The 12,282-nt window shown below is 56.8% G+C and overlaps 1 protein-coding gene across 2 annotated transcripts in view; it reads left to right on the top strand.

Moving 5' to 3' along the window:
* Positions 1-7,196, top strand: part of TMEM214 (transmembrane protein 214) — a 37,874-nt gene extending 30,678 nt beyond the window's left edge. Inside the window, exons 12-17 of one of the 2 annotated variants that reach the window (XM_073335446.2) lie at positions 272-385; positions 949-1,066; positions 2,298-2,391; positions 2,652-2,820; positions 3,340-3,491; positions 4,466-7,196. In XM_073335446.2, coding sequence (XP_073191547.1) covers positions 272-385; positions 949-1,066; positions 2,298-2,391; positions 2,652-2,820; positions 3,340-3,491; positions 4,466-4,592 — 774 coding nt within the window. In that variant the 3' untranslated portion in view covers positions 4,593-7,196. The remainder of the gene's footprint in view (positions 1-271; positions 386-948; positions 1,067-2,297; positions 2,392-2,651; positions 2,821-3,339; positions 3,492-4,465) is intronic. The other variant, XM_073335447.2, reaches the window with a different exon arrangement.
* The last annotated feature ends 5,086 nt before the right edge of the window (positions 7,197-12,282 follow it).

Genomic DNA, 12,282 nt, shown 5'->3' with positions numbered 1-12,282 from the left:
TCACCACCCCCGGCTGACAGAACACAACCAGTGTACGGACCCCCTCGCACAGTGTCAGGCCTTGCGGGGTGGAAGTGTGATAGAGAGTGAGGCTTGAGTAACTGGACTGGGGGCAGCATGGGAGCAGGCTCTGGGTGGGCTGCCACTCTGCACCGGACAGGGCAGTGTGGCTGCCCGGTAGGCCATGCTTTGGGCCCTCAGAGGTTCTGCCCGAGCGGGGTGTTCTGTTGCATCTCTGTGTTGTGGAACTCAGTGTCTTTCTTTCTTCAAGGTGCGAAAATCTCTCCAGGAAACTGTTTGTTCGTTCAAAGTGACTAACGAAGAACTTGCTGTGAAAGGACCAAACAGCCTCCAGGATCTAGCAGCCTGCCATGCCGCCTGCAAGGTGCCTGGCTTTCACATGCAGGGCGGTTTGGGCCAGGGAGGCCAGAAGAGGCTTGCGAACTAACCCCACACACCTAGCGCCTGTTTGGCATTGATAGGAGTGGGACTTCCGCACGCTGCCCTGGGAGTCCTCAGGCTGTTTGTTTTCCTGCTTTTCTCTTCTGGCGTCTGTAGGAGTTGCTCGGTTTCAGATGCAGCTTGGGAGTGGTGCTCAGAGGGACTGGCAGGGCACTGCTGGCTCTTTCTCCTTGCTTCCAGCTGCAAAGAAGAGCTTGGCAGCTTGTGTAAAACAACTGGAAACACAGCAGCCGCATGCTGAGAAGAGGACTGTATGGCTAACCGCAAGCTCGGCGAGTGGGGAACCATCTGCACAGGGCGCAGAGAAGTCCAGGCACTGTGCGCAGGGCAGCAGGAAAAGTGAAAGGAACACAACGGATGGGAGGGGGAAGTAAAAAAGAACAACAAAATTGGGGACCCAAAGTTTCAGTTGTAGGAGCCTATGGTTAAGCAGTTCGGACATGGCTGCATTTAGCATCATCAGGTACTTTTTGTTCTCTTTCCAAGAACCTGCTGCATAAGATGAAAGGCCGTGGCTTCCCCTGGGTTCGACTGCTGCTTGTGGTTCTGGTGTTCGCTGCTGGCTTCCTGGTGCATGACATCAGGACACAGGGGTCTTTTCAAGGTAAGCCCTTCCCCCACTGAAACCGTATCAGCTCCACGGAGGAGAGTGTGATTTGTAAATGTCCATTGTTTGTGATTCCCCAGCAGGTTCTCCTTCTTGTGCATCCCAGAGTCCATGCTAGTGGCTACCTTTTTTCCTCCAGGGCCGTGTGGCTCCCTGCTGGGAATCGGTGGGCTTTGTTACCTGTGTTGCGTGGATGCTTTCATCCCTTCTGCAGCCAGCAACGGGAGCATGTCCCACGCAGGCCACACTGCCCCTCACGAGGGGCATGTCTCTGTTCACCCTTCACGCATCAATAAGGCCACGCTTTAGTCACGGGGATTTTTAGTAAAAGTCATGGACAGGTCATGGGCAATAAATAAAAATTCAGGGCCTGTGACCTGTCCATGATTTTTACTATAAATCCCCCTGACTGAATCTCTGCTCCTGGGCTCCGCTACTCTAGGGGGGCCCTGCCCCAGTGGTGGGGGCTGAATGCCCCCAGTGGCTCATTGCTCCGAGGCCCCAGGAGACGGCTCTCCCGACAGCCTCCAGGGCCGTTGTTCCGGCCACCCCTGGGATCGCTGCAGCTCAGGCAGTCCCCAGGGCTGTCCCCGGGACCGATGCTCAGTTGCTCCAGGCTGCTGCTCCGGCCACTGCAGCTGCGGAAGTCAGGGAGGTTGCGGGAAGTCATGGAATCCGTGACCTCTGTGACACAGTCACAGCCTTACTCGTCAGACAGCAGCGTTCCCCGTCCACCTCCCAACCTGAGCAGCAAGATCTTCGTGTTGCCTCCGCGCAGTCCCATGGCTGTGGCTTTGTGAGCCTTCTGCAGAATAATGCCTGCTCAGAGCCCAGGTCATCGAGCAACGCCAGCAGCCTCCGTTCCTTCCCCTGTGTGGCTGGGTCCACGCGGCCCTTGTGGAACCGTGCTAACCACGGGGGCTGTCGTCTCTCCCAGGACCACCTCTACCCGCTCAGTAGCTATTTCTCTCTGCGGCTGCTCTCCACGCTGGGTTCCCTGTGTGTCTAGGACTTCCTGCCGATGACAGTTGCCCCTGCCCTGCCCCTAACCCTACTGTAACAAACTTTCTCTGAAAGCCTTTGCTTCCCGCTAGCTGCACAAACTGCAGCCACAGGAGGGAGAGCTTGCAGAGCATGCTGTGTTTGAGCGCTGCCAGGTGCTGTGGCTTAGGAAATCAGGCCAACCCTTGTCTAAATTCCTCTCCCAAAGTCCTCTGTTCTTTTCCAGCTTCTTCTGCTCACATCCTTCGCTCCTCAGGCATCTTGTCGGTCTCCCAGCAAGCCTGGAATAAAGTGTCTCATTACTCCCTGGAAGGATACAGGTCAGTGACAGTTTTTAATTAAGCAAAGGGGCCAAATGAGCATGAATGCATGTGGGGTTACTAATGCACTGAAGACCACAGACATTAGGAAATCCCCTTGTCTTGGAAAGCCACTCGCGAATGGTCCCCAAGGTTCCTAATACAACCTTACAGCCCCCCCTCCGTTTGCCTGGTCTCGAAAGGCAGGTTTCACTGTGGTTCCGTTTCCCCAATTGCCTTTGCTGTTCAGATACTGATGCTAGCTGCCTTCTGTCTTCCAGCTGGTTGGAGAGGAACGTCCCTGTTTATTATTCCCAAGTGCTGACGGTGTTGGGACCAAACCTGAAACTGGTTTGGACAAAGACCAACGAGACTGCAGTTTATGTCTCTGGGAAATGTTCCTCTCAGATCTCATGGGTCAAAGACAACCTGCCCTGGTTCATTGAGTGGGTAAGGAAGAACTTGCATTAGCTGCCTGCTCACCAGCTCGGGAGGCAGAAACCTGCTGCAGAGAACTGCCTGTTCTGGTTAGTGACACCAGGTCACACGCATCTCAGAGCACGTGTGACAGGAGCATACGACAGTTAAGGCTGTTGAACAAGCTGTCTCTGGCAATAGTGCTGAGGGTAGGCACCTGTCTTTCGGGGGTGTGTGAAGGATACCCTGTTGTGCTAGGATATGGGGATCTGAACTAGCCCCAGGAGGCTGGGCCTGTCACAGTGTGAGTACCAGTGCGGGCGGGGCTCTGCCTACTGCAGCTAGGCCTCCGGCTGGGAAGATTTAGCGGGGTGGGGTTTAGTGAAGAGCTTTGTCTTCCCAGACAAGAGAGAGCCCTGCAGCCCACGGTTTGTTCTAACTGACCGGGTGTTAATGGCTGCAGCCCTCCTGGAATTGGTCTGACGCGAGCCAGGTGGATAGATTGACGGAGCACGTTGCTAAGCAAACCGCTTTTTGCCCCTTCGCTCTCAGCTCCAGGCCTGGCTTCCGGACTTCGTGCTGCACTTTGCTGAATGCATCAAGGAGCTGTTACTCTTCCTCCTGCAGAGCTGCCTGCTGCCAGCGCTGGAATCCATAGGGGCAGCCCTCGAGCGGGGATGGGAGCTCTGTGTGGACGCTTGCAAGTGAGCAGCGCTGGCCGCTTGATTGGCTTTTGTTCTTGTTCCTTTCGTCTTGTTTGTGAGCTTTGGGGTCAAAAAGTGGGGAGGCTCCACTGTCCCAGGGGTCAGGCCCATCTGCCCTTGGTTAGAAGGAACAGAAGCAGTTTGTGAGTAATTCCCTGGGTCCACGTACGAGTCTGTAAAAGGGGAATGTTTGAACTAGAGCCAGGGGAGTGATAAGTGGGCACTGAGGTAGTGCCTGGAGCCCCCTTGTGCGGGGGGCACGTGGTAAGACATGGTCCTGGCCCCAACGAGTCAGAACAGAGCAGAGGAAGGGGCAGTGTTAGTGATCGCTGTTCCCAGGGGTGGAGCCAGACTTGGATTAAGGCACATGCCTGAGCTCACACGTGGAGTCAGTGACAGAACTGAGGCTTGATCCAAGATCTCCCAGTCCAGGGCCTTGGCCACAAGCCTGTCCGTCCTTCCTCCAGAATCCCCTGGCTTTTTGCCCTCTGGCTAAAATACTGCCCAGCCCAGAAACTTCTCTTTGTCATGGACTCTGCTGCTGGGCACTGGGAGTGCACACCCTCAGGTACATGAACTCAGGTGTGATGTGAAATGCCCCAGAAGTTGCAGCTGTCCAGAGCAAGGCAGGTGATTCTGTGTGTTTGATTCTTTAGGGCTTTGTGCTGGAGCTCATCTCCACAGGAGCCGAGCTATTTATTTTCTTATTGCCCTTGGTTAGTGGCAGGCACAGACTAGCAAGCAGAGGTGTTGGCGTTTGCCTGGTGGGGTCAAGGGAATGCCGGAGAAGTCCTGTTTACTTTGTGCATGGGCGTCTGTACATGAACTGGGGAGTGGACTTTCCCTGCAGTAGATTTCGGTTGTCCCCTTTAGTGGCTTGCGTGGGTGTGAGACAGCTGCATTTGCTGCGGCTGGTCTGCTTAGCAGCTGTCTGTAAGCTGTTAGCCTATAACCTGGTATCCTTACTCTTCTAGTGGAGAAGTATCATGGGATTGCATGAGAAAACATCTGACAAGCTTTACCTATTCCTCCTGGATATACCTGCAAAACACAACGCTAGCCGTCAAGAACTGGGCCTTGGCCATGATTTCTGGACACTAGAGCCTGGCTCTCTGGAGCAGTGGGGACGACGTTCGCGTCACTAATCTCCTCTTGTATAGTGACAAAGGACAGTGTGTTTTCAGTGTAGCCTGCATTGAGGGGTTGGAGCAGGTGTCTGCGCTGGCTGAGAGGTGGGGGTAGCTGGGGTGGTTTTCCCTGGGGTGACATGTCCAAGCTTTATGCACCCTGTGATTTAGTTTTGGTTATTCATGTCCAGCTCTCCCACCCCTGGCCCATAACTCTGGCAAGTGAGCGGCTGACTGTGCCTCTCCACCTGGGCCCGGCCCTGTAACAGGCCCTGTGCTTTGCTGTCTTAGCAGTGACGTTATCGGGAAGAGCAGCCCCTCACAGGGTGGGGGCTCAGGTGTGCACCTGGCAGCACATAGACATCTCTGCCTGCCTGCCCAGGCTAGCCTCGCGCCTCTCCCCTCCCATGTGGACTCAGCCCTCCCCGCTCAGCTCATGTGGCTTTGGACCAGCCACTGGGATGTTACTGTCCCAGATGAGTTGTCAGACAGATGCATTCCGTTTAATTTAGTGCATGGACCGTCTGTTCCTCTTCGAAGGCGTTGGTGTCTGGCGTGGAGGTGCAGTGGTAGCAGCCCACGAGCTCGCTTCCCGATTGACTCCCCCGGCCCCAACCGCTGTCACTTAGTTTGCTGAATCTCGCCATGCAGCCTTAGGTCACCTACTTTGCTCTGATCCATTGCCCTGCCCAGGGGGCAGCCGCTCAGAGCCCATCTCGGGCAGGGCAAACCTGCATTGACAACGTGTCGGTTGTTCCTAGCAGCCCCCCAGATTCTAACAGCTATCGGGATGTGCTGGCAGCTTTCCAAGGAGCTGCAATGTGGAACAGAGCAACTCTACCCTCCGCTGAAGGTGGCAGCGTGGGCCTTGGGGACTCCAGTCCCCAGCAGGCATCGCTCTGCTTTGGCCATTGGGATCAGGAGGGAGTGCTACGTGCTGGGCCCTGACTCCCCAAGCCACACCCACTGCCAGAGGACCTCTCCAGTGCCCCAAAGGGGGAGAGGAGAGAAGGGCCAAACCCAGCTCCCGTGGGATGCCTTACCGAGGGTGCTCCAGTCCTCGGCTGGCGGCTGAGCCCGTGCTGGAGCTGGCTGCGGGGCAGGCTGAGTAACATCTGGCTTTGGCAGCCAGGCCCTGAAGCCCTGGGGAAGGTATTTTCCATGGGAGCAGAACAGATTCAGGCTCCAGTTCAGGAGGGAGGCGAGAGGGGGTGTTTCGTTCATTTCACGTATTCCTTGCCCCTGTGCCTGTAGGGCAGCCTGTCTCTCCGTATCAGACTGGACCTTCCCCTCTTGGCGGCGTCTTAACCCCCCCCCAGGAGGGGCCGGAGGCGTGGCGGTCGCTGGCGCAGCTGTCCTGGCACTGGAGGGGGAGAGGAGGCCCAGAGCCTGTGGCAGGAGGAGGAGCTGTTCTCTCCCCAGCCAGCTGGACAGGCCTCTGCGGGAAGGCTGCTCTCCTGCCCAGGATAAGATCTAACCAGAGCCAGACTCTACCCCAGCTTGCACAGGCAGGAGCCGAGTGTGAATAGTGTCACCTGGCCACTGGGTGGAGAGGTCTGGAGCGGGTCTCATTCCGCTGGCAGAGCGAGGTGCTTCCGCGCTCCCCACACCCATCTCCTGCCCCCAGCCCTGCGTGGGGCTGGGGGATTCTCAGTCCTAGACTGCAGCAGTGACCATCCTCCTCTCGACTAGTTCCAGCTTCAAGGGAACAGCCTGCTCTTTAGCCTCCTGTTCTCTGTGCCCAGCGACGGGCCCTCTGTGAAATGAGCTGCTTGGGTCTCAGCCAGCCTGTCCTCCGGGGCCAGTCTCTGTCACCACCCTTCCCCCCCCCCCACCAGAAGCAGCAGCTAGCCCCCTGGCTGGCAGTCTCAGCAGCCGAGGCCCTGGCTGCTCCCTTAGACACTGGGAATGGGGCGAGGCTGTTGCTGCAGGGTAGATAGCTGCGAGGCTCTTGGCGATCAGCCTAGATGAGAGAAGAGTCAGAGCAGGGTGACTAATGGGCGGGGAGATGTTCAGGCACATCTGTAAAAGCCATATTAACCGAGCTGAGCCCTGGTGGGGAGCAGTGGAGGCTGCTTGGTGAACCCACTGCCTCATCTGAGCCATATTGTCCCCCAAAGGATCAGCTAGCTCAGTGCAGTCCTGCTGCTCTGGTAGTCTAGGAAAGCCTGTCTCCTTCCCTGCCTCCTTGCCCTCTGCAGCCTGCTAGGGAGTTTTCCCAACACCCCAAACCCTCCATCGCTGGAGACACAGGGTGTGCTGGGTGCCAGTGTGAGGACTCGGGGGGGGAGACGGGCGTGGCAGGGGCCTCACTTCTCCATGCTTGTATGTCTTGTTGAGGTGTGCTCTCCTTGGGAGCACTGGGCATCGTCGTCTGCCCACGGCTGGGGTGTGCCTTGCCATGCATGAGTCTCCCCTGTGTCCAAGATCCCCTCTTGCCACCTGTGACGGGACCAGAAGGAGAATCACACAGCTGCCTGTGTTCCTGTCTGTTAACAGAATTCCAAAGGTTGCAGGACCCAAATAATTTAAATTGTATATGACTCTTCTCAAATGAAATAAAGGAAACTCTATTTGATCTATGCCCCTGCACTGTCCTTCATTTAGAAAACTGCCCTTGGCAGTGGTGGAGGGGGAACAGCTCTGGGACCTGGTCAGTGGGGACTGTAATCACTGGGGCAGGCCTATCCCTCCCCTGGCCATACAGGAGTGTTTGTAAAGAGGGCTCCTTCCCATTGTCCTGTGGATCAAAGACCTGTGGCCAGAGCTCCCTGTGGTGCCAAGTGGGGAGAAGCCAAAGCTCAAAGGAAGAGTTTAATTGGCCTCAGCTTTCTTGCTGCTCTTGACTCATGGTTTCCCTCTGGCAACCCCAGCTTTACTCTCCTCTGCATTTGCCACCCACCCTGCTCAGCAGAGCCCCTCAGAGACAGTCAGCACTATGCTGCTTTGCTCCACTCAGCACTCACTTCTCCAGTGAACCGCTTTACTTCTCTCTCAGCCCCATCCCTCCTCCAGCCTTCCAGGGCTAGGATCTTGCAAACAAAAGCAGTTGGCCTTGTCCTGGGACCAGTTCTGCACTTTTACCCTTTGCACAGCCTGACCCTGAGCCCGTCTGCCCACCTGCTTCCAATCTAGGGCCAAAAGCAATAATCAGATCTCCTTCTTCAGCTGGTCTGTGCAGGGGTTGGGCTGGATCCACTCCCCCAAATGTCCAATTAGCCAGATGGATTGTTTTTTCACTTTCCTTGGAAGCATCAGGGATTGGCCACAGTGGGAGCTGGGACACCTGGCAGGATGGTACAAAGAACCCTCTGAGGTGCTGGGCTGGTGTGTTTTGCTCACATGCTCAGGGTCTGAGGGCCAGATTTGGGGTTGGGAAGGAATTCCCCTTCAAGGCAGGTTGGCAGGGACCTGGGTGGGGGATTGTCTGCCTTGGCAGTGGGGGGCACAGGTTACCTGCTGGGATCATTGGGGTACATCCCACCTAATCAAGACCCTGCCACTGCAGGGGCCCGGGTACTGATGGCCCCTTGGTCTCTCCTGGACTCTGCCTGTGGCTCACGGTGCTGAGGACTTTAGTCTAGCCCAAGTTCTCGGCTCCACATGGTCACTGGGTGGGGTTTAATGGCCTCTGATCTACAGGAGGTCAGGGGAGATGATCAGACGGTCCCTTCTGGCTGTAACTGATACAAAATCTGTGGAACCTCTTGGCCTCTGTCCCCTTGGCCCTCCCCTGGCATACATGGCCCTGTGCTCAGAGGACGACTGAGCTGTTACCAACCCTGACTCAGCAGCCCTGACTGTCCATGGCTCTTGACCATCTCCTGGCCCTGAAGCTACACTCCTGCATCCCCCACCCCACCCTGGAAAAGCCATCCCTTGATTTCCTTCCACCCACCCACCCCATCTCTACTATCCCCCTTTCTCTCCAGCACCCTCATTGGCCATCTTAACACTGCACAGAGTCGCCTGCTGCCCCCTCTAGACCAGAAGCCCTGTCCACCCATTACAGGCAGGGTGGCCTCCTGCTGTGAGCGCTGCTTTCCTGGTTCCCTCCCACCTTGCAGACCCCTGCTTCAGTGTCTCCCTGATGGCCCCCCTCACTCTCCCTTCCCCATTCCCTGCCTGAGCTTGTCCTCTCCCAAGGTTCCCACTGCCCCTGGGCATGAGGAGTTTTAACCTGTCCAGTCTCACTGTCCTACTGCTGTACTGCCAAGGGGGCTGGTCTTCAACTCCATTGGCACCCCCCATGACTACTTGTCCCATGGCAGTGCCCAGAGGTGCCATTCATGGTCTGTTGGGCTGGGTGCTGCATGGCCCCATGGGGTGATGCCACCCTAACCTCACAGAGCTTGCAGCCTCCTTGTGGGAAGGGCACCGGTGAGTGAGTAAAACCAGAGGGAAGGGAAGGCAGAAGTCAGTGCTCTCTGTGTCTTGCTTTTGTCATACCCTGGGTTAAAATGCCACAGTGGCCACTGGCCTCATTAGGACTCTAGGGGGAAGAGGCTGTGCCCCCATAGCCCCTGCTGGGTCATACCTGGCCAGAGCCATTTCCCTGTCCTGAGGAGCATATCCACAGGGAGCAGGGCTGGTTTCTAGGAGCGAGGACAGGCTCATGTTCTCCTGCCTAGGCTGTGAGCCGCTGGCCCAGCACTGGTGAGTCCCAGGGCCTGGCTGGCAGCCCGTGGGCTGGGGATGAAGCCAAGGGAGAGCAAAGGCCTAGGACAGCATAGAAATGTGCAGCAGGTTCCATGCAGCCCTCGGCACAGCCTCTGGTGGGGCCCACGCTGAGCTCTCCACACATGATCCCTGCATGGCGGTGTCAGGGATCTCCTGTATAGGCCCTGTTTGGACAGAAGGCCGGTTGAACCACCGAGGCCAGGCCAGGGGCGCGGTGCTGGCCATCACAAACAGGACCTGGCCCCTGCCTCGAGGGAAAGGACGGCTTGGAAGCGCAGCTGATGGGAGCCAATGCTGGAGCAGGGCAGGAAGAGAATCGATGACTCCTGCCTTGGTGGGTTTGTGGGGAAAGGGAAGAGGTAATAGGGGGGATACAGAAAGGGGCAGGTTATTCACATGCCTCTGGGGCTGCCAGCCCCTGGGCTAGCTGGCTGGAGACAGGAGAGAAGAAAACGAAGGGCCAAGGGCGCATAGGTCAGAGCTGCCAGGAGAGCACCGAGGGGTTGGGTGGCCGCAGCTCACCAGTTGGAGCCAGCGTCTCCCCTGCTGGGGCAAGCCCTACACACTGCACCGCTGCCAGTAGCCAGAGGGGTAGGGGCTAAGGGCAGCAGCACTGGCAGGAAGGTCATGGGGGTGGTTTGCAAGGGTGCATTTCAGGAGGGCTCTGGCCAGGGTGCTGGGGGGCTTGGAGTGGTTCCATCAGACATGGGGTGCACAGTCTGGTTCAGAGTAGCAGCTGTGTTAGTCTGTATTCGCAAAAAGAAAAGGAGGACTTGTGGCACCTTAGAGACTAACCAATTTATCTGGGCATGAGCTTTCGTGAGCTACAGCTCACTTCATCGGATGCATTCAGTGGAAAATATGAGGAGATTTATAGACATAGAGAACATGAAACAATGGGTGTTACCATACACACTGTAAGGAGAGTGATCAGGTAAGGTGAGCTATTGCCAGCAGGAGAGTGGGGGGGGGGGGAGGGAAAACCTTTTGTAGTGATAATCAAGGTGGGCCATTTCCAGTGTTGGGGGCTTATTTCTTTACCAGCTTACTTCCCTGGTCCTTCTCGCATGAACAGAGAGCAACAATACCCAAAGTCCAAAGGTGCAAACAATTCAATGTTGTTTGGAGTGAACTTCCAGCAAGCATGATTCCAGTTTTCTTCCTTAGTGTCCCCCTTCCCAGCTCTGACACCACAGAGCCTTACACCTGTGTCCCTGTTCCCATTCCCCCCTTAGCAAAACAGGATTCCAATTCCCCACCCCTCATTGACTGCAGACTATATCGTAAAACTTGAATTCTGCTTACCTATACCTTAGCCAATCATTTTCCTGAAATTTAACTAACCAGTCCTAACATATTGTAACATGATTAGCTAACCCATTATATCCCACCACCTTAATTAGTTTACACCCAGCAAAATTAATTATACAGCAGACAGAAACAATCACAGAACCAGACAGAGATTATACAGACAAACAACAGCAAAGTGGGAACTACAATGACAAAACAATACAGAAGTGAGGATTTCACATCCCAGCTATTGATAAGTGATACAATATTGATATATTGATACATCTTCTAGGCACTTCCCTTTCTCTGGAGGCGATAGGACACAATCCTGTCCTGATAGTGCCTAACAGCCCCATAGCACTTTCTGTCAGTGTGACTAGGGTGGAATGTGAGGAGGTGACCGGTCGCTTCCCAGCTTATGGCTGCCTCTGCTGCTTAGCCTAAGGCCTGAGCCTAAGCACAGGGCCCCAGACTGTCACGGGGAGAGAAGGCCCTTACACTGGCAGACAGTGGTTTTGATTCTTTCTTTTATACCTCTATCACTAGCCAAGTGATAAGAATACACCTAAATTCTTAGAGTCTAGGCCTAACATCCAGCAGTTGATAAGAACGTGTGAAGAACAGTTGGGGGCGGGGGGGGGGAGGAGGATAAACATGGGGAAACAGTTTTACTTTGTGTAATGATCCACCTGCGGAAGTGAAGAAACAGATTGACAGAGCCAGGAGAGTCCCCAGAAGTCACCTACTACAGGACAGGCCCAACAAAGAAAATAAGAGAACGCCACTAGCCGTCACCTTCAGCCCCCAACTAAAACCCCTCCAGCGCATCGTCAAGGATCTACAACCTATCCTGAAGGGTGACCCATCACTCTCTCAGATCTTGGGAGACAGGCCAGTCCTTGCCTACAGACAGCCCCCCAGCCTGAAGCGAATACTCACCAGCAACCACACACCACACCACAGACCCACTAACCCAGGAACCAAACCCTGCAACAAAGCCCGTTGCCAGCTGTGCCCACAGATCTATTCAGGGGACACCCTCCCAGGGCCCAGTGACATCAGCCGCACGATCAGAGGCTCCTTCCCCTGCACATCCACCAATGTGATCGATGCCATCACGGCCCGCAATGCCCCTCTGCCATGCCCCCCGCTGGACATGCCCCCCCGGCCCAGCTGCCCCCGGGCCCCCCCGACCGCTGGGGCTGCCGCGGGGGGGGGCGGCGGGGGAGTCGCGGGGGGGCCCCGGTCTCGGGCACAGAGGCCCCCGCGCTGCACTCGCCCCCGGGCGCACCCGAGGCGGGGGCTCTACGGCGCCACAAGCCTCCGGCGCCCCCGGGCTCCGCCCCCGGCGGCCCCACCTGAGCGAGACCCGCCTCCAATCGATCCCGCACCTCCTCCCGCGTGGACGAGCGGGGGCACCCGAGACTGGCGGGGGCGGGAGCCGGGTCCCGGTCCCGGTCCGGCTCCTCCGGCGCTGCGGGGCTCGAACCTGCGGACCCCTCCTTCCCCTCACAGCCGAACCTTAAACCAGCGCCCCCCGGAGCCCCGCCCCTTTGCGGCTCGCTCCTCCCCTTCGTGCAGCCAGCCCGTGGGCGGGCGCGTTGCGCTAAGGGGAAGGGCCGGCCAATGGGCGGGCGCGTTGCTCTGACGTGCAGGGGACCGGCCAATGGGCGGGCGTGTTGTTCCGCGGGGCG

Source organism: Lepidochelys kempii, chromosome 3 (genome assembly GCF_965140285.1).
Source record: "Lepidochelys kempii isolate rLepKem1 chromosome 3, rLepKem1.hap1, whole genome shotgun sequence".
NCBI classification, from domain to species: domain Eukaryota; kingdom Metazoa; phylum Chordata; order Testudines; family Cheloniidae; genus Lepidochelys; species Lepidochelys kempii.
This window is presented reverse-complemented; position numbering and strand designations above follow the sequence as displayed.